Source organism: Thamnophis elegans, chromosome Z, assembly GCF_009769535.1.
Source record: "Thamnophis elegans isolate rThaEle1 chromosome Z, rThaEle1.pri, whole genome shotgun sequence".
Taxonomy (NCBI): domain Eukaryota; kingdom Metazoa; phylum Chordata; class Lepidosauria; order Squamata; family Colubridae; genus Thamnophis; species Thamnophis elegans.
In genome coordinates this window covers 53,295,955-53,317,393 of record NC_045558.1, presented here as the reverse complement: position 1 = coordinate 53,317,393, position 21,439 = coordinate 53,295,955, and the positions used below count along the sequence as shown (strand labels likewise).

At 35.2% G+C, this 21,439-nt stretch overlaps 1 protein-coding gene across 4 annotated transcripts in view; it reads left to right on the top strand.

The window, feature by feature from the left end:
* The window catches only part of ENTPD3 (ectonucleoside triphosphate diphosphohydrolase 3), a 32,956-nt gene extending 16,187 nt beyond the window's left edge, over window positions 1-16,769 (top strand). For 3 of the 4 annotated variants that reach the window (XM_032235570.1, XM_032235568.1, XM_032235567.1), the window contains 9 exons: window positions 1,608-1,735; window positions 4,296-4,413; window positions 6,693-6,843; window positions 8,142-8,301; window positions 11,247-11,477; window positions 12,045-12,317; window positions 12,524-12,634; window positions 14,181-14,318; window positions 16,518-16,769. In XM_032235570.1, coding sequence (XP_032091461.1) covers window positions 1,628-1,735; window positions 4,296-4,413; window positions 6,693-6,843; window positions 8,142-8,301; window positions 11,247-11,477; window positions 12,045-12,317; window positions 12,524-12,634; window positions 14,181-14,318; window positions 16,518-16,751 — 1,524 coding nt within the window. In that variant the 5' untranslated portion in view covers window positions 1,608-1,627 and the 3' untranslated portion in view covers window positions 16,752-16,769. Of the gene's footprint in view, window positions 1-1,607; window positions 1,736-1,936; window positions 2,057-4,295; window positions 4,414-6,692; window positions 6,844-8,141; window positions 8,302-11,246; window positions 11,478-12,044; window positions 12,318-12,523; window positions 12,635-14,180; window positions 14,319-16,517 lie in introns of those variants that run through there. The other variant, XM_032235571.1, reaches the window with a different exon arrangement.
* The last annotated feature ends 4,670 nt before the right edge of the window (window positions 16,770-21,439 follow it).

The window sequence follows — 21,439 nt, the reverse complement described above, 5'->3', positions numbered from 1 at the left end:
TATTTAAGGGTTTTTTTCTTTCTTAAGATTAGAAAATAAAGAAGATAATAAGAAGGATTATAAAGAAGGTTGTAACAACAGGAGGAAAAGCAATTACACTGCCACTTAGAGGCTGGAAGCTGGATATATTGTTTTTTCTTCTTTCTCTTTGATCACTTGAGATTCAAGGTTCTTTCAGTTTGTTTACTGACAGTGATAGTAGGAAGAGCACAAGTTATTTATACAGGTGCCTTTCGGAAGTTCTATCACTAGCTATTGGGGGGAAGACAACATTTGGACTTGAAAGATAATAAATGAACCTGTTTGAAGTTTATTAAAATAGCCTTGAACCCTATAGTGGCAATGTCTGCAAAATTGAAAGAATGGCTCAGCAGGAAAAAGAAACTGTAACATTGCAAATGATTATGTTTGAAATTCAAAATCTATTAGTTGTGACAGAGAGAATTGAAAAGAGATTGGAGAATATGGAATACAAAATTTTCTGAAAAATCTGATGGAGAAACTGAGGATGTTTACCAAATGAAGAAAGTGGAGGACAGAGTTCAAAAGATGGAAGGAAAAAATGAGCAAAGAGATAAGAAAACTGTGGATACTGACAACAAAGTGAACGTGGTTGGTAATGGCAAGAGCGGAATATGAAAAGGGGAGATAGATGGATTGGAACTCTACCCCAGACTTCAAAGCACAGAAGAAAAGAGAGAAAAATTGACAGAGATAAGGAGAGAAAACTTGACAGATGCACTAGCAATAACCAAAGATAAGCTGATGGAAAGAACAGATGTTGGGTTTCAAGCTTTTATGAGATACGAAAGGAATAACATGTTGCCAAGAGAGGTTTATACAAGATTTATTAAGAAAGTAACTAGAACATTAATGCTACAAATGACAAGAGATACAAGACCGTACTATTACTGGAAAGATACAGGTTGATGCAATGAAAATGTATAATAAAAATTAAGCTAAATTTAGTTTACTAGTAGTATGTATAAAATGAAGCGACAATAGCTAGAGTTAAATAATGATTAATAATGATAACAATACATATAGATGCATAGGTTTGATAATATGAAATTTTATATAAATAACACAAGGGAAATATGAGAGGTTGTTTAAAAGTTTTATCTAGAATATGTTATAAAGATGTATTGTGATTGGATGATCTTAGGATGATTTAATGAAATGTTATCATATAATCCTATTTTAGATTTTGAATATTATATATAAAAGGATGTAAAAACAATTATAGTCAAATTAAGGTTGAGATGTAATAATTGTGATATACATGAATATAGGTGAATTTAAAATATGCAATTTGATATGAAAAGCAGGTGGTGACTATGGAAGAGATGCATGGAAATAATGTAACCAACTGACACGCTTTCTACAATTTGTAATGGAATATGGTTTTTTTATGTTTGTTTGTCTTTGTTCAAAAACAAATAAAAATTGTTTAAAAAACAAAACCATTCAAGGCCTGTATTCAGTCCAGTAGATGTCACCTTCCTCATCTCATGCTAATGAACTTGGACCTCAGGTGTTAAAGTTCATTTTAAGAAACTGTTTCCTTCAAAAATTAATAATGTCATTTTTCTTCTCCTTATTTTTAGGTTTCCAAGTGTAGTACAAAATGCCAACCACTGTCACCTTAATCTTTCTGCTTTTAAGCATTGCAATTATTGTTACTATTACACTTGTTCAGATGAATCGGAAACAGATCCTTTCTCCAGGTCTAAAGGTAGGCTTAAATAATAAGCTAGGACTTTTATAACATCTGATATTTAACTGAGATATTAAATGCTGAGGCAATGACATAATATTGAAAACAAATTACCTGAAAATGCTCAGCCCAGGGAGAAACTACAGCTAGTTTCCACACTTAGACCAGAACCTAAGTGGCACTGTGCAGATTTAAGCCTGGATATTTTCTTTTTTCTAGATGTTCTCCAGATGTGCTGCACTTCAACAGATATAATTAGCCAGAACTTTGTTTGCTAAAGGACAAGGATAGAAAACCTGAGGGTAATTTGCTTAGATAAGGAAAAAGATGCAGTGCATGGTAGGTTTTAGCTGACCAATTAAAAGGAAGCTGTCAACAATATAAAAACATTTTAACATAAAATGCCAATCAAGAAGAGTTAACCTTGTACTTTGGTAATTAAATTAATAATTATGTAATATGTGAAGTTGGTGTTGAGAATATTTCTGGACAATTTCTATTAAAAATCTGAAGCTATTCAGTTCCTTGTGAAAGGATGCATTTTAATTATTGTTAAATATACTGGTCTGGGGGCCTCTGAATTCAATGTACAATATTATTACTGCATAATAATAGTTTTTGTTCACTTAGTCACAAATGGATCACCTTTATTGTTTGTGTGTGAGTCACAGGTATCTGAGCATGAGAGTTCCACTGTGTATATTTACCCTGGATTACAAGATGGAGCTTTAGAGAACATTGTAAATCCTCTAAAGTCAGATGTATACTGTATCCACAGTGAAAGAAAAATGAAACTTACTTTGTGAATTCAAAGAGACATTGCATTTGTTTCTCTTGAACAATTGTACCTGCTGTTGCATAGCAAGTTTTTGACATGGAGGAATATATATATTAATATATATATGACAGTCAAGCCCTGATTTTAATTATTTTGCTGCCTAAAGACAAAGGCAGGCTGATCCAAACATTCCATATTCAGATATTAACCTGATAGTGGCATTTATTTATTATTTATTTATTTAGAAAATTTATATTGCTGCTGACTTGCCCATGGCGACTCAAGGTGGCTTACAAGATTATAAAAACCATATAAAAGAAATAAAAATAATAAAAAGTAAAATAATGGAATAATAACTCCTACCCCACCCACCCCAATCCTGGTGACAACACACATTCATACTAGCTATGTAATGGGCTCCATCCCACTCTGTGTTCCCCAAGCCCACTGTAGAACTACAAATTCAAGGCCTTCCAAAAAAGTGTTAGAGAGGGGACCAGTCTAATCTCTGGGAGGATGACAGAGGGAATCACCATGGAGATGGCCCTTCTTTTGGGTCCCATCAGATGTATCTCATTAGATGACAGGTCCCACAATATTCCTTGCCTTCCTGCTCTAGTGGGTCAGGTAGATGTGATCAGCAAAAAATGGTCCCTCAGATAATCAAGCCATGAAGGACTATAAAGGTGACAACCAGCACCTTGAATTGCACCCAGAAGCAAATTGGCAAGCAATGCAGTTTCCACAGAAGAGTCAATATGTGTGCACACTGAGGTCTGCACAAAACCATGCGGGCCGCTGCATTTTGCATCAACTGGAGCTTCTGGATGCTTTTCAGAGGCAGCCCATGTAGAGTGTGTTGCAATAATCAAGACGAGAGGTGACTATGGTATGAATAACCGTGAGTAGGAATTGTTGGCATTACAATGTCTACCCTCAGAACTTGCTCAGTGCTCATTTGAACAAAGGTTAAAGTGTAGTAGTTATGACATTAGTATCATGTGTGATGTGGATAGAATCACCCAAGCCTTCATATGATGCGTTGATAATTTGCATGGCCTGGGTTGTCTGCCTCTTTATCTCCTCTCACAGTTGCGAAAGATACTCTCTCCAACATGGTGCTCTTAAGATGCATTGGGTTTCAATATAGAGGCGTGCCATGGTAGCTACAGATTTATGGGAATGAAGTACAACACATCCAGAAGGCACTTTATTGGGAAAGGCTCTGAGAATGGATCAAAACAGCATTTAAGTAATATTACTAGTATTAAGGGATGGATATGGCATGGGGTCTTGGAAGAGTCAGAGGATAAGGTCATGTAATGGGAAAGAAAAAGAGTTCCTGTTGCTGTAGAGCATGGGTGTCAAACTCAAGGCCTGTGGGCCAAATCTGGCCCAACAGGTGTTAAAATGGGCCTGCAGAGCTGGCTTGGAAATAGCAAGACCTGGACGGCCTGCTGCAGCACTCTGCTGACCAAAGCGGGGTGCGCACAGCCACCCATGTCCCGTTTTAACTGGCAAAGTGCTGCAGGAGGCATCTGTCCCATCTTCCCCTGCTGGGCCCATGGAGGATTAACTACAATACTGATCTGGCCCTCAAAGAAATCCAGTATGACATCCCTGCTGTAGAGTGAGTCTGTCTCTCCCTCCCTCCCTCTCTGTCTCTCTCTTCCTCCCTTGCATTAGGCCCATACAAATACCATCTAAGTTAAATAATATAAATATAAAATATTAAGCTTCTATTAGAACTAGGTGGCTACTTTTTGGGATTATAATCTCTTTTCTCTCTGACCTCCTCAGTATGGAATAGTGCTTGATGCTGGTTCATCTCGGACAACAGTCTATGTATATGAATGGCCAGCAGAAAAAGAAAATAATACTGGAGTAGTAAGTCAAACCTTCAAGTGTAATGTGAAAGGTGAGAAAGAAATATTGAAATAATTGCATGGAGTAAAAAAAATCACAAGGATTGAACTGTCTTGATGGAACTATTACATTAATAGAAGAAATATGTATGCTTTTATTTCACATGAGTTCTATGGATCTTTATCATTCTTCTTTCTTATCTTCTCTATATCTTAAGTAAGAGGAGTCAGTCTGATAAAGAGATTACCTGCATAGTCATTGAGTTTCATAGGTAGAATATGTAGCCTGACCTGATCAGGGTTAACCAGACTTCATCACTAACCTTTCATGTTTTGGACAAAGTAATTTCCAAATTAACCAGCCTTTAAATGCTGTTTGATCTGTTGCTTTTGAATTCTCCATGCAAAGGTGTCTTTTATTTGAGATGGTATGTATTCTCTAATCAGATTTGTATGTTAAATGAATGCTTCATTGATGGATACAAACTCATAAACCTCTCTGCTCATGCAGATAATTAGGAATTGAAATATCCATGGCAGCATTTGATATTCTTTCCAAACTAATTTTACTATAAAAACTGTAAATATATAGGAAAAGCAGTCTCCAAACTGAATCCTATCTGAAAATTACTAGTTTTTGCTTTTATGACTAATAAAAGAACCGACAAGTCACAGTTCTCAGCACTCAAGCATATTCTCAGTCTGACTATTTTACATGATCAGGATTCTTTTAAAGTATAGGGCCACATATTGGAATATTCCTCTTTTAGAATGGATCATAAATCTTTCTAGGTGCTCTCTTCCTCCACCACACGTATCTTTGGATATGCTCAGAGTAAAGAGTAAAGTGAGGCATAGCAAGAATCAATCAATTTTAGCAGATTAAAGGCATTCTTATCATACTCTGTTCAAACATATAGTGTTTGAACTCCGAGAATAAATCCAAAAAAGACATTCTGCGTATTTTTTAACCTGGACAGTTTGAAATAAAGGAAAGTATATTGTGGAAAAATATTTCTAATCTGCCTTCCTTGCAAATCTCAAAGATAATTTAGAAGAGTTTTATTTAAAAGTTCAATTTCCTTGCCAGGGCAAACATTAATAGTTATATAAGCAAACAAGCTAATACATACAGTACTAATAGCTTAGTTTTCTGTATTTCATCAGACGAACATTAAGGTATTCACATGGTTTTCAGTTGAATTTTTGACTTCATTATTACAGTAATTTAAAAGTGGTGATTAGCTTATAGTATTTATAATCTATATATGATGCAAAGTAAACTCAGAGGGTTGTTTAGTGAAAGGTGTCAATTAACTGATTGCCAGGAAAGGTGCTATCTGTACTTCTGCCTCAAATATTTGCTGATCAGGTGACTGGTGGGTAATATATCTTACCCGTATTTACAGATCTGTTGATGGCTGGTTTATTTTATTTGAGTTGCAAATATCTATTGGATCTTCTTCTGTTTATGTGATCTATTATATTCATATACTCTCAGTCAAATGTGTAACCTGCTTTGTAATGTTCTGATGTTTTTAAGAATTTTCCACAGCAATTATCTCACAGCACACAAAACTACTGCACAGGAACACACATCAACAAAATTAAAACATGGTGCCCTCACCAAAGCCCCCCCCCCATCAAAATTTAATTACCTCCATAATATATTCATCTTGTCCAAACATTAGTCATAGTAATCCACAAACCAAGCAATCAAACAAAAATTTACAAGAATACTGTGCAAACCAAAAGATTACATATCTGGCAGAGTTTGAACTAATATTATACAGAAATCAACAGAATTGGAAGCAACACTATATAAAACAAACAGAATACTATTATATAAAACTATTTTAGTTTTTTTTTTTTAATTTCAGCTTTGTCATACTTGTTTATGAAGATTCTCAATCATCCAGGTCATGGTTGTCCTAAAAGTGTTTTTTTCCAAAAAGCAACTGGACTTTCTTGCTTTCTTTTTTAAACATTTTGCTTCTCATCCAAGAAGTTTTTTCAGTTCTAACTGATTAGTGAGGAATGTATAGAAGAGCTTGTAAACCTCTTCTATTTTATTTGTTTTGTTTGTTTGCATTCTTGATTCCTGATTTCTTTTTTATTCTGTTTTTAAATATAACTAAAATACATTTTAAAATATTAAAAATTCTAATGCATTGTTATTGGCAAATAAAAATAAATACAAGATACACAGATCATATGGCTACTATATATAGGCTACAAAATCTGAATGGAAGAAGCAAAATCAATGGAAGAAGCAGATATATTGCGCTGATCTTGGCAGAACAAGCTAAATGTTTTAATTATTTTTTTCTAGGACCTGGAATATCCAGCTATGGCAGTAACCCTCAAGAAATTGCTATGCCCATCAACGATTGTATGAATAAAGTAAAGGAGAAAATTCCTTTTCATTTGCACAAAAGCACACCTGTCTACTTGGGAGCCACAGCTGGCATGAGACTTCTGAGGTATAATAGGAAAACTGCATCATATTCTGATATGCCTCTTTTAACTAGGACTGCTACACACAATTCTTTATTCATTGTTTCAGTACAGACTGCAGCAGAGTATAATAACATTTCACAAGAACACCTTCTCCTTATCTAATTCCCATTACTATATGAGATTAATAGATAAATTAGCTGACTCAATACACCCTACAGAGATTGTGATCGTTCCTAGATAGATTGTTGGGAATGAAATTGTTGCAGATATTAAACAAATTTTTAATGGCTTTAAAAAAATCAATCCTAGGTCTGAAATTCCTGGGTATTTCACAGCAGGATTAGTTTTTCTAAATAAATCTCGGTTAATGGAGACCTTGATGTTTTCATTTGTATTGCTTCATTGTTATTTTGCATATGTCTGTTTTATTTCTTTAAAATCATTTACATATAAATTTTTGCAGATTATGCAATACAAGTAATAATCTTTTGAGTATCCATGATTGAAATAAAATATTTTTTGTCATTTAAAAAAAAAGAAAATAGTGACATATTGAAATTCTGGCTTATTAAATGTTTTTTATATAGTTGCACATAATTATGCTCAATGTCTACTATAATATCCAACTGATATCCAACTGATATGATACAAATATGTATAATGAGGATCCATAGCATTTTCTCTTGTGGATTCATGATAACTATTCAATCTTGCTAATGGATAAGCATTTCAATACAGTGTATATTCTGCCTATTATTTAGAAAGCAGGACATGCATTTTTGCAACAAATTTACAAAGCAATTACATAGTTGTCTACTCATATATAATTTGCATTCCATTTAAATAAGCAGGTATTGATAATTACACCTGTGGGAAAGCCTCGTTGATCTTTCTAATGAAATAAGGCAAAACATGCAGCTTTAATGTAGCTGCATGTATCTTGGGGCTTGTTCAGACATGTATATTCATAACTTATCCATTGTAATGATGTTTGAATGATCCAGTACAAATTAATTATTAAGATACAACCTGGTTACCTTTTCAAACACAATATTTTCAAAAGAGTTTATTCGTTTATTTGAAACATTAAAATAATCAGATATGTTCTGTATGCATATCTGAATCAGCCTTTGATGGTTTCTTTTTAATTCCAAAATTTTAAAAATTACAAATTTTAAAATATTTTAATTTTTAAAAAAATAGAATTTTAATTTTTTTAAAAAAATCATCAACTTTCTGTGTTAATCAATTTAGTAAATTATGATCATAAACAGCATCTCCTTTCAGACACTCAGCATTTTATCTTCTCTGAATTACTTAGGTTGCAAAATGAATCAGCAGCCAGTGAAGTCCTTCAGAGCATTCAGACTTATTTCATATCACAGCCCTTTGAATTTAGGGATGCTCAGATCATAACTGGCCAAGAGGAAGGGGTATATGGATGGATTACAGCCAACTATTTAAAAGGCAATTTCTTGGAGGTGTGTGGAATATTCTGCATGTTTATTACATTCTATTGTTTCTTGCATATCTAAAATGATATGTGCTGTGGTTAGCATAGGCTTCCCACATTTTATGCAAGGCAACAGGGCAGTTTCCTAAATATAATAGTATAATGTATACAGATAGTCCTTGACTTACAACCACAATTGAGCACAAAATTTCTGTTGCTAAGTGAGACAGGTGAGTTTTGCCCAATTTTACAACCTTTCTTACCACAGTTGTTAAGTGAATCACTGAAGTTGTTAAGTTAGTAACATAGTTATTAAGTGAATCTGGCTTTCCCATTGACTCTTCTTGTCAGAAGTTGCAAAACACCCTGGGACAATGCAACTGTCATAAATATGAACCAGTTCCCAGCATTTGAATTTTGATCACATGACCATGGAGATGCTGCAATGATCGTATTTATGAAAAACTGTCATAAGTTACTTTTTTGCAGTGCCATTGTAACTTCCACCAATCACCAAACAAACTGCTGTAAATTTAAATTTGGCAGTAATATTAGGAAAAGCTTGCCAGCCAAATTTCAATTTTTAATCTTGTTTTGTTTAGTATTAATTTTCTGTGTGCCAAATATAAACACCTTGTATATTTAAGGTATTTGTTATTGTTTACAAATACATATTCATAAAAAATCTGGCCAAATAATAAGAAATGAAACCCCTTTTGAAAATGTCATGGATCATTTAATCTATAAAGTAATTCAAGAAGAATCCAATAAAAATTGTTTTGCATGTTCTGATCACATTTGCAGAACCTCCTCCTCAGTCTGTGGTCTCACTATTGTCCCATGTTTATCTGCTCTAAAGACAAGGGGAGTGCCTTTAGAGTTGATTGATAACCACTATTCATCCTCACTGCTTAATGCTAAAAGATCAAATTGAGAAGAGATGATAAAGTGAAATAGTAAAGCAAACACTATTTTTGTGGCTAGCTTTTATTTCCCTTTTATTATCAACTTAACTGTCAAATTTTTACGGTGGATTTTTTCTTTATGCTGAGAATAATAATATTTATAAATTTCACAATGAATTGTATACTTTGTTTAGGTGCATAAGCTGAGTACAGCTATTACTGTATTATATTGTACAGTATTCATCTCTCTCTCTCCATTGCGTATATTTATTTTTGAAAAAGTATCAATGTTTCAGCTTTATTTCAAAATTTCATGCAAAACTTATGAATCCCTACTCAGAGCTACATTTTTATTCATGTTGTAAATAAATTTATAAAAAATGAATAAATTCCACCTTCTTACTAGTGATATCAATGTACAAAAAAATTCAAGGCTTGTAGAAAGATTGAAATTATCAAGGATGCTGCTAGTATATTTGTCAGATCAGCTCTCTAAATGAGTAAGAAAAATATTAAAAGCACTTTTTCAATCTTCACTGTTCTTTAATATATTTGAATAATTCTGGCATACTACTTAGTTATTGTCATTAAAACTGAAGCTTTTTATAGAAAAATAATTCATATCAAAATTAAGAAATCCAAATATCTTTCTGTTTGTGTGTTTGTGTGTGTGTGTGTGTGTGTGTGTGTGTGTGTCTAGTATAACTAAGCTTATCCCTAGTGGAACACTCAAACACTAATAAAAAGAAATTTAAAAATACTGCAAGGGTAAGTGAATGCAACTCCTTGAAAATTACATATGATTTATCAAGGTCTATTATTACTGAATGGACCACCTCTCCTACCCATTCCACCAGATCTAGCAAAAAGGACATGTTATGGGTGCCGTTGATTAGGGAACTACATTTGGCAGGCCTCTACATGGTACACCTTTTCTACAGTGGCATCCACATTGTGAAATCTCTTTGTCACTGTTGAGTTTTTAAAAGTCCCTTAAGACCGGGTTATGACAGCAAGTCTCAGAACTCCAGGGACAGGTAAAAATTTAAGGCAGCTTGCTTATCATTTACCTGCTATTTCTTATTTGATTCATTTATTATAGCTGTTTTTATTGTAATTAATAGTGACAGTGGTTTTACTTATTTATTGTTTTTAACTTTGTTGTACACCACTCAGGATCACTTTTGGGGAGATAGGCATCTATATAAATCATAGGTAAAGGTTCCCCTCACACACATGTGCTAGTCATTCCCAACTCTCTATATAAATATATACATCATATTAGTATTATATATATTATATATATTATTGTATATAAATCATATAAATTAATAAAAATTTGTAAAAGTTCATAATTCAAAGATTCAAAGCTAAGTATAATGTAGTACATTATAAGGGTTTCAAGTATAATTACTATATTTTTATTTAATTTAGATCTTCCTTTTATAATAGAAGAACCTAATATGTTGGTATAAGAGCAAAATGCAAGATAATAAAAAAGTAACAAAATAAAAAATGAGCAAAAGTCAGCAGTGTAATTTAATGCCTTGAAAATGCAACAAAATGTGAAAAGAATTTATATTACTATAACATCAACAAAACTTTTAGAGCAAATATTTTATATTATTTCAGCTTATCCACTTATGAACTTCATCTAATTGCAGCTTCTAGGAATCTCAGCTATGAGAAATTGGAAGGGCATCTGAGTTGAGAAAAACCATTCATTGAAGCTGGTTATACAAACCCTGATCAACAAAAGAATTATATTTCTATTTAGATGTTTGGCAGCTCTTTGGCCTCTCCACTCAGCCTGCTTATTCCTTTCTTAATGGCATCTCAGTAGGCTAGAACGTTTTTCTCTAATTAGATAGTTTCTTGTTTCTTTATAACTAGGAAAAATGGGTTCCTTAATTGTAATCTTTAAAGTACATTCTATCTAAAAGAATCCTACAATTAGATATTTTTCCATTTTGATTTGAGCATTATTTTCTAATATTCTCTATGTTAAGAAAGAGAAGATCAGAATTCCACATCAGATGATATTTCAATTTGGTCTTTTTATATCTAGAAAAACCTTTGGAGTGCCTGGGTCCATCCCCGTGGAGTTGAGACTATAGGTGCACTGGATCTAGGAGGGGCTTCCACTCAAATATCATTCATCCCTGAGGAAAGCATGCAAACTTTCAACAGCACACTACAGGTGCAGCTGTTTGGTTACCAATACAGTGTATATACCTACAGCTTCCAATGTTATGGGAGAGATGAAGCAGAAAAAAAACTGCTAGCTTCAATTCTGCAGGTATGACTGGGATTATGTTCATTAAGACTTAGATGTGATGGAATGTGTACCTGGAAGAGCAGTTTTGACAACATGGCTTTCCTGTGGCCTGGATTAAGAGATTGCACAGTTCTGAACTGGATAGAGTGGTGGGGTGGAAGGTTCAGGGTAGTCACACTTTGAAATCACTCAAAAATATATTTAGTAGTTTAGAAGGTTAGAGCTTTAATTTGGCAAGATGTTGTTCACTGGGAGTAAGTAAATAAAAATTGGACTCTATTGGGGTTTGCTATGTTGCCTCTGGGCTTCAGCATGACATTAGCTCTGGATTCCCAAAATGCTATCCAATGTTCTAGCAAGTATAACTTCTGACACCATTAGGCTTCCTTATTCCCAGGAATGCTCTGGCCATTAAAAATAAAAAATGAATAAATAAGAGAGAGACAAAGAGAGAAATAGAGAGAAATTTCTTGAAATTGAAATGAAGCTGAAGTAAGACTGAAGCACATGCTTTGTTTATAAATGTCTTGTAATGAATCCTTCTTGGCTTTGTCTTTTTATTTTATATGTGTTTTGATAAACTATTAGGATTCAGACAATAAATCCAGGATAAAAAATCCATGCTATCCTCAGAATTATAGAACTGTTCTGACAATGAAATATTTATATGGAAGTCTTTGCTCAGAATTCCTAAAACCAGTGAACTACAGTCCAAGCGAGTCTGTACATGTCATAGGAACTGGGGATCCAGTCATTTGCAGGGAGGCAGTATCAACGTTATTTGATTTCAAATCTTGTAAAGATAGAGAAGACTGCTCATTCAATGGAATCTACCAGCCAAAAATTAAAGGGAATTTCGTGGTAAGTCCTGATTATTGGCTGCTTACTGCATTGTTTGTTTACTTGGCAGAGCATGAATATTATAAATATTGTTTTTAATTTCATTGTATTGTAGTTTTTATATTTAGTATTTGCTAGTGGATGAGAAGCCAAATATACCTTTTTGCTCTGATAAAATAAATCTTCAAGTATTTTTTTTTCAATCACTAATCTGACTTTATTTATAGGCCTTTTCTGGATTTTACTACACGGTAAATGCTCTGAATTTAACTGGACAATTTTCACTGGCTGAGTTCAATTCAAGCATGTGGACTTTCTGCTCACAGGATTGGAATCAGGTCTGTGTCAATCTCAAGTTTCTGGAAAAAAAGTACTAGCAAAAGATATTGCATATTCCTACGCAGAATCAACTTTCTTAATCCAAATGCTTAAAGAAAAAGCTACTCCAGAAAATATATTAATAATAGAGCCCTATGACAGGGGTACTACTCAAGCGTCAGACTGCTGGGAGTGATCCAGGCAAAGTTGAACAAATGTTTAAGACTGCAATACTGCATAAAAAGAAACCTCATTGAGTATAATGAAATTCATCTGGGAAGACAGGATTTTCACATTAAAATCAACAAGGGAAACATGTGCTTACTGTTCTTAGATTGTGCCTTTTGATTTACATAATTTGAAACACTGAATGTTAGATAGTATAGGTAGTCTTGAACCAGACTAGAACCAGAACTGAGCCCCAAATCTCTGTTGCTAAGTGAGACAACTGTTAAGTGAATATTGCCCCATTTTATGACCTTTCTTGTCATAGTTAAATGAATAACTGAAATTGTTTAGTTAGTAACAGTTGTAAAGTGAATCTGACTTTCCCATCAACTTTTGCTTGCCAGAGATTGCAAAAGGTAGTCAGATAATCTCAGGACATTGCAGCCATCATAAATATGAACTAGTTGCCAAGTATCCAAATTTTGATCACATGTTCATGGGGCTTCTGTAACCGTTCTATGTGAAAAACAGTCATAAGTCACTTTTTAAAGTGCTGTTGTAACTTCAAATGATCACTAAATGAATGGTTGTAAATCGAGGAGTCTCTGTATATCAGAGTTTCTTTTCTCTGGAAAAATACATATTGAAAATTACATGAAACAGTTACTTCCCAACACATGATATTATTTGCCTATTGTATTAGTATCTCTTGAGATACTTGAGTTTGCAATTAATTACTGTATTTTTCAGAGTATAAGATGCACCTTTTTCCCTCAAAAAAGAGGTTGAAAATCTGGGTGCGTCTTATACACCGAATACAGCATTTTTTTGCCTCCTGAAACTCCACCCCCTTCACTAACATGGCCATGCAGAGCCTTTAGGAGGCTTTCAGAGTGCTCCTGGGGGCTGGGGAGGGCAGAAATGAGCAAAAATGGGCTGTTTGCCCCCCCAGCCCCCAGGAGCATTCTACAAGCCTCCTAAAGGCTATGCATGCCCTTTTTTTGACAAAGAAGGGGCCCATTTTTGCAAAAAAGAGGCCGTTTTTTGCTTGTTTTTGCCCCTCGCCCCCAGGAGCACTCTACAAGCTTTCTAAAAGTTATTCATGCCCTTTTTGGGAGGGAAAAAACCAAGCCCATTTTTATGAAAAACGGGCCATTTTTGGGAGGTTTGCAAAAACTTTTTTTAAAGTTGCCTCTTGAAAATCTTGCTGCATCTTATACTCCGGTGCGTCTTATACTCTGAAAAATATAGTACACCAAAGATCTCTCCATGAGATTTCAGCAAATCATTTTCTTAGGTACAGTATTTTAACCATTGTAATCACAACAGAAAAGTAAGAAATATATTTTTTAAAAAATAAACCTTACTTTGTTATCAATAGTCAGTTTTGTTTTTCAGTTGCCATTTATGCTCTCTAAATTTGAGGAAACGTATGCAAGATCTTACTGCTTTTCAGCAAACTATATCTACCAGTTACTTGTACGTGGGTATAAGTTCAATGCTGACAACTGGCCTCAGATTCATTTTCAAAAAGAAGTAAGTTAACAATCTTTTAAGATTATTTAATTGAGAAAAACACAGGTCTTGAAGAATTAAAGATCTGGAAGGGATTCTGAGTTAGAGCCATTTTATAGTAGTTCTCCATACTTCTTAAAGCTGCCTCAGTAAAGAAATTGGCTTATTATAGTCCAATGATAAAATGTGGCCAAGTGGTAGATTTGAGGGTTCATACTATTCATTCATACTATTTGACAAAACTTAAATAACTAGTCTAGATTTATCATTTAGATTTAATGTGTTAAATATTTTCAGATGTTCCTGATTATAGAAAGAAACATTCACTTTAGGTCCTTTATGTTTTTATCTTGCTTCATGCATGTCTGTGGAGATTCTCAGTCATCCAGATCATGGTTGTCCAAAAGATGCTTTTTCAAGAGGCAATCGGACTTTGTTTTTATTTGAAGATGTTTTGCTTCTCATCCAAGAAGCTTCTTCAGCTCTGAAGAAGAAAAGATAATACATTAAGTAAAGGCAATACATTAAAGCAGGGGTCAGTAAACTTTGGCTCGGGAGCCACATGTGGCTCTTTCCTCCCTCTGCTGCAGCTCTGTCACTGGTCGGCGCCACAATTTTGAGAGGAGCTTCCAAGGGCAGGGGAGAAGCACAGTGTACCAGGAGAAGTCTCTATGGCAAGGGGAGGGTTTTCCAGTTGTCTCCACAATTGATAGGGCTTTCGATTATGACAGGTAGAGGAAAAAGTACACCGCGCTAGGAGGAGACTCTATGATGGGGAAACTGAACTTCCAGTCAGCTCCAGAATTGAACAGGGGGCTTCTGGTTAGGACCTTTGTGGCTCTTGGTGTTTTCTTTTCTGTGAAAAGGGTCCATATGGCTCTTTGTGTTTAAGTTTGCCGACCCCTGCATTAAGGCAATACATTAAGGAAAGGCAATAGATTGAAATGCCACACTAATTTTTCTTTGCAGCAATCCTAAGATCATTCTGATTTTACTTTTATTTTTTTACATGACAACCATTATACAGCATTTAAGCACACATTAGGCTAAGCTATATTATGATTTGCTTGGCTTTGGTTTAGTATGTTGTGTAAATCCAATAAACCTGGTACCATAATTCAATAAACTCTGGTTAAATAAGCAATAGTTTAACACAATGAATGAACCAAGCTAATAAGATTTGCAACACGAGGGTCTTTCTTGACATAGGTTTAGCTTTGGGAAAAGTTAAATATTTGTCTTGTAACTGTCTGTATAAATGTTCCTGATCAGTATTGTAGGAGTTATTTGTTTTTAAAATGCATGTGCTGTCCTTCCAACTGGACCAAAAAGTTTTAATTAATCTTTGGAAGAAAAAAAAATCCCACAAAATAAAAAGACTGTAAACAAAAAGATCTTCTCAAATAATTGGACATTAATATTAGGATGTGTAATTTGCAAGATTTTTACCCCTGCTCGCTGCTATTTCTAGGTGATAAAACTATCATAGTATCCAAAATTAGAATAGTAGTTTTGATTATAGTTTCCCTAATATGTTTTATATACATATGTGGAGTTCTGAATTCTTATATAATTCCTTAATCTACAGAAAGGGAAAAGAATACATGAGCTGAAAGTTTATATAATTTTTGTATTCAAATATATGTACTGTTTTTTTTAAAGCAGCAGAGAGTTGTCTTGCTGCCAGAAAGATTTCCCTCAAGTATGCACCCAGTTGGCAAAGATAGCACCACTTGTGCAAGATGGGTGAAAATATTTTAATGGCCCACAACTGCTTCAGCAGATGATCAGCTTGTCTGGGCTTGGAAACTAAGGGTGGGGCCTGATTAATACTTTGATGAGAAATTATAAAGAATTTCTATTTTTTAGCAAAAAAAAAGATGATAAGTATATTATTTCAGTGTTGTTTTGAAATTAAAAAGAAAAATTACAACAACATGTCCTTTTATTCACCAGGAGTTGAATTCAATGAAGAAGTGTCTTTATGTAGATCTACAGCATACTTTTGGCTTGCCTGATTTATATTGAATGAAGAGGAATTATATTGGGCGGTATATAAAATATATAGTTAATGCATATAACTCACATAATAATGTTAACAGTTTTTGTGGGCCTACATTACTAGCTATGGGTCAGACTTGCCTGATATAGAAGCATTTGCTTTTTGTAATAACAAAGGTATTACATTTTAACAGCAGCAATGTGTTTTTTGTGTTTTAGGTTGATAACAGCAGCATTGCCTGGTCACTGGGCTATATGCTTAGCCTCACCAATATGATCCCAGCAGAAAGCAATAGGATTTGGTTACCTATGAATCCTTCTCTGTTTGCTGGACTGTTACTCTTCTTCACAGCAGTGGCATTACTGTGTCTTATTTTCCTAGTGTATTCATATGTTCGGTCTCGCATGCAAAAGAATACTTGTCAAGTTGAACATGTGTTTGCTATAGAATAAAATAAGTTCAAAAATGGACCAGAACTTTCACTAATTATGTAAAAAGCGGGTGGGGGGGACACCCCAGTAATTATAAGAAACTATTGCATTATGAATACCTCAATCTATTTTAGATCTCATCTAGAACTTCGATGCAATTCAGGATTTAATTGTTAACATGCAGATATAAAAGTAAAAAAACCAAGCAGTCCTAATACACAAGGGGCAAAGGACTATCAGAAGGAGATCGTTTAGTTCTTGATTTATCCAATAACTAAATAGCCTTTACTCCTTTTGATAGGAGACAAAAAATCACCTAAAGAAAATTAGCTAGATTTGTTTACATTTCTGATGAGGATGATTAAAGAATAATTTGAAAGATAGCTTTTTAAAACATGAAGTGGGAATTGGTAATTCACTATAGTAATTAGTGATAAGATTAGTAATATGAAATGCAAAAACCTAATTTCATATACACAAAAGAAATGTAACAAGAATCAAAGTAGATGGTTATTGAGAAAATATATTCCAATCTTTCTGGAAAATAATTCCTACATATTTATGGGCAGGAAAGATTCACAATCAGGAAACAGCTTAAAAAATAATACAGAGCTGTGTTATTAGTTGTGAAGTCATGTCCGACCCATCGCGATCCCATTAACAACATTCCTCCAGGCCTTCCTGTCCATTACCATCCTCTGGAGTCCATTTAAGTTCATGCCGACTGCTTCGGTGACTCCATCCAGTCACCTCATTCTCTGTCATCCCTTTCTTCTTTTGCTCTCAATCTTTCCCAGAATTAGGTTCTTCTCCAGTGAGTCCTTCCTTCTTATTAGGTGGCCAAAACATTTGAGTTTCATCTTCAGGATTTGGCCTTCTAAAGAGCAGTCAGGGTTGATCTCCTCTTAGGACTGACCGGTTTGATTGCCTTGGTGGTTTTCAAAAGTTTTTACTACCTATTTTGTGGGTGTGGTCTGTTTTGTGGGAGTGGCTCAGTGGTCATGTGACTGGGTAGGAGTGGCTTGGCAGTCATGTGACCAGGTGGGAGTGGACAAATTGATGTCACTGAATTGTTTGCTCCAATGAATGAACTACAAAAAGAAAATATAAAAAAGGAAATTTATTATTTTATGCTTACTACTTAAATAAGAATAAAATCAGTACACAAAACGATAAAAGAGCTACTTACAAGAGGAAGATGACTGTTCTTGCCTGTCTTCAATATCACAGACCACCTTGCTCCAATGAATGGCCTGCACAAAGCAGACACAGAAATGAACTCTTCAATTGTATGCACTGCATTAGGATGAAACCAGCACACAAAACAATAAAAGAGCTACTTACAGAAAGAAGATGACTGTCCTTGCTGATCTTCAACACCACCACCTCACCACCTTGCTCCAATGACCTGCACAAAGAAGAGACACAGAAAGAAAGATTTTAATTGTATGCACTTACACCTTACATAAGAATAACATAATGAAAGAGATACACTCAAGTATTTACTTGTGTTATTGGTTTTGTGGTTGAAGATGTTTCCAAATTCTTCTTAGGCTTCCAGACTCCTCAGCTGCACTTTTCTTGGTCTTCACTCGTGAATCATCATTTTGATATGGTAAGCTCTGAGCCATTTTTTGACTGTAGGAATTGGGTCCCATCTGTTAACAGGCATGCCTATAACACTTATTGTCATTAGATTGCTAATGTTTGGAACAGTTAGGCGGGTTCTTTGTTCTAAATATATGAGGTTCATTTTTTGAGAACCCCCTTTCCACCTCTGCTGAACTAATAGCAATTGTCCTGACAATATCTCTAGCTTTTTTGATACTGTCAGGAATATTGTAGGTGTTTGAATCTTTGATCACATTTTCCAGAAAATCTCTGTAGTCGTTCAAATCAATTTGATAATTAAAAATTTCATCAAAGTCAGTCAATCCTGCCTCTGCATCTGCCCATGGAATGACTACATCTTCAATGTTCCAGTAATCTGGCTCCAAATATGTGAGAAATTGTAATTTGTTTGCATCTGGCAATTGGCTACCTGTATTTAGATGTTTGCAATTCATCAGCCTTTTCTTCAAATTGGTAATGATGCTTGCCAAAAGATTTTCATGAGGAAGGGCAACACATCGTTGATTTGGAACTAATGTTATGTTTTTGAAGGCTTCTGAAGCTAGCATTCCGTCAACCTTTTTTTCATATGGGCCCTTTCCCCATCTAAGCATTTCAAATACTTTAATTGATCGCAGTACCAATTTTTCGGTCTTGATGATATCTGTGTTTCTCCCCTACAGGGCATTTGACAGAAGAGAAATCTCATTTAGAATATCAATCATGAGGGCCAAATCATTCAAAAAATTTAAATTTTCAAAACAGCAAGCCATGCCTGGGATTTTTTCATTGCCCAGAAAAAACTGATGTAGCGCTGGATAAACATGCCACACAGCTATGGTTGACCTTAAATTACAGGCAGCCCATCTTGGTCCCAAAACTCTGCCAATCTTCACAATTTCAATGCCCAGTTCAGAGATTTGGAAAAAATCATTCTGGCTCTTGCAGGGTTTCTGGAAAGTGGTGTGTATCTTGTCAAGGAATATCTTGAAGTGGTTGACTTGTTTGATTCTATTATCACATCATCCAGCAAAAATTGGAGGCAGTGGTTCAAGCAGTGCCAGATTACAATGTTTGGGAAGTCTTGAGCTATTCTGGTGCTGACTCCAGATTTTCTCCCAAGCATAACACTGACACTATCAGAGCAGAATGCTATTAAATTCTTCTGCAGATATTCAGTGGTAACCCCAACTTTATGTAAGCTTCTCATCACTGAAGAACATATGGTCTCCACATCTTGTTTCTCCAATTCCACCAGTTCAACGAAAATGGTTGCTGGACATTCTGAAGCCTCAACTTTAATAAAAACTATCAGAACTGCTTTCATTGATAGCAATGAGGCTTATTAAACACACTTTTAGATTCTTTGCAATAATGCTGGCAAACATGGTGGTTTTAATTTCATTTGCAATAAATTCAACTATTTTCACTGTGGATCTCCGTGAATGCAAGCCTACTCCTACATCTACTCCAATCGCAGTTAGCAAATCTACTTGCCCTTCGATGTCTGAGAATGGTTTGCATCTTCGTGCTAGATGTAAACAGTAAAAAATATTTTGCTACTACTTGGTAAATGTTTGTCAGTTGACTTATCTATGGATTTGATTAAAACATCCTACTCCTGTTGTTTACTGTTCTCTCTACAAATAAGGTGTGCTTTTAATTGAAAATGTTCCTTCAATTTTTTTCTGAGAGATGATTGCTGATTCTCCTTAGTTGTCCCTGCTGCCTCAACCTCAAAATTTTTCCACTCTCTAGAAACATGAACACCTTTCTCTAATGAGAACACGTGTTTCGCACAGTACTCAGAAGCTAACTTTTTGTCGGATACTGCCAGTCCATCATACTTGTCCTTAAAGTTTCTGTATTGCTGCAAACTACAGCAGTCAAGAAGTTTTGAAATTTCAGTGGAGGAGATGGACTTGCTGCTTTCTCTGACTTCAAGTGGTGGTGGTGGTGGTCCTGGTGCTGGTGCTGGTGACTTGTGGATCAGCTGATTGCTCCTCTCTTGGTTTTTTGGAGAAGAAAGCGGTTATACTCTGTTGCCTCTTTTTCATCCTGTTAAATAATACTAACTGCAAAAGAAATAAAACAATATTGGACTCAATTGTGGTTGCAAGCTGAGTGTCAGGTCTCCAAAAGATGCCCTAATTAATTTACAAGCCTCAAGACAAAGTTCAAAAGAAATCCAATCATTTATTAGGAGCAACATTTTGGAGATACCTGCTGTGGAGTCAGATCTGATTTCCATTTAATGGTGGCTGATCTTTACCCTGTGTCTCCCCTCCTCTCAGTCTGTGTCATAAATCACACCCACCAATGAAGTGCTGCAGCAGGTTGTAAATTTTTGTGCCTCATACACCTGCTGTAGAAATATGAGATCCGATCCTGGTGGAAGGTATGCATGGAATTCTCCCTGCCTCCCTTTCAATGTCAACTTGATAATAAGCATGGAAACGCTTTACAAGTTGATATTCAGCTCCCCTCACCTCCCCAAAGTGATCTGTGTGGAACAAAAACAATTTAAGTACAAGTATATAATTTAGGGATGCGTCCCACCAGGCTTGCTTGGATTTTCTGCATGGAATTTTGCTACAAGGCGATCAGCGTGGATATTTCTACTTTTTACCCAAGATGCCTCTGATAAGGGCTAGTCCTTCCACATAATTAAATACTGGAGTTATCTCCTGTGCCACCTCAAATCAAGGACTTGTTGCACCTCATAATGGGTTTGGCCCTCTATGACCACAGGGCCCAGGGTACTGGTCTCAGAGTGGATCCAACCACCGGTTTTAAGAGGCTACTATGGAACACTGGGTATATCTTCCCCAGCAGTTGAGGCAGTTTCAATTGCACTGTGACTGGGTTGATGATCTTTACTATGGGGAATGGTCCCATGAACCTTGGCCCCAGTTTCTTGTAAGGGAGTTTTGACCTCAAATATTTTGTGGAAAGGTAAACCTTCTCTCTCACCCGGAATGGCTGTTGGGAATTGCAGTGTTTATCTGCCTGTTTCTTATAGGTTCATGCTGCTTTAGCCAGTGCTTTTTTTGACATTTTCCCAGGTTGCTTTTAGCATTGAAATCCAATCAAGATGT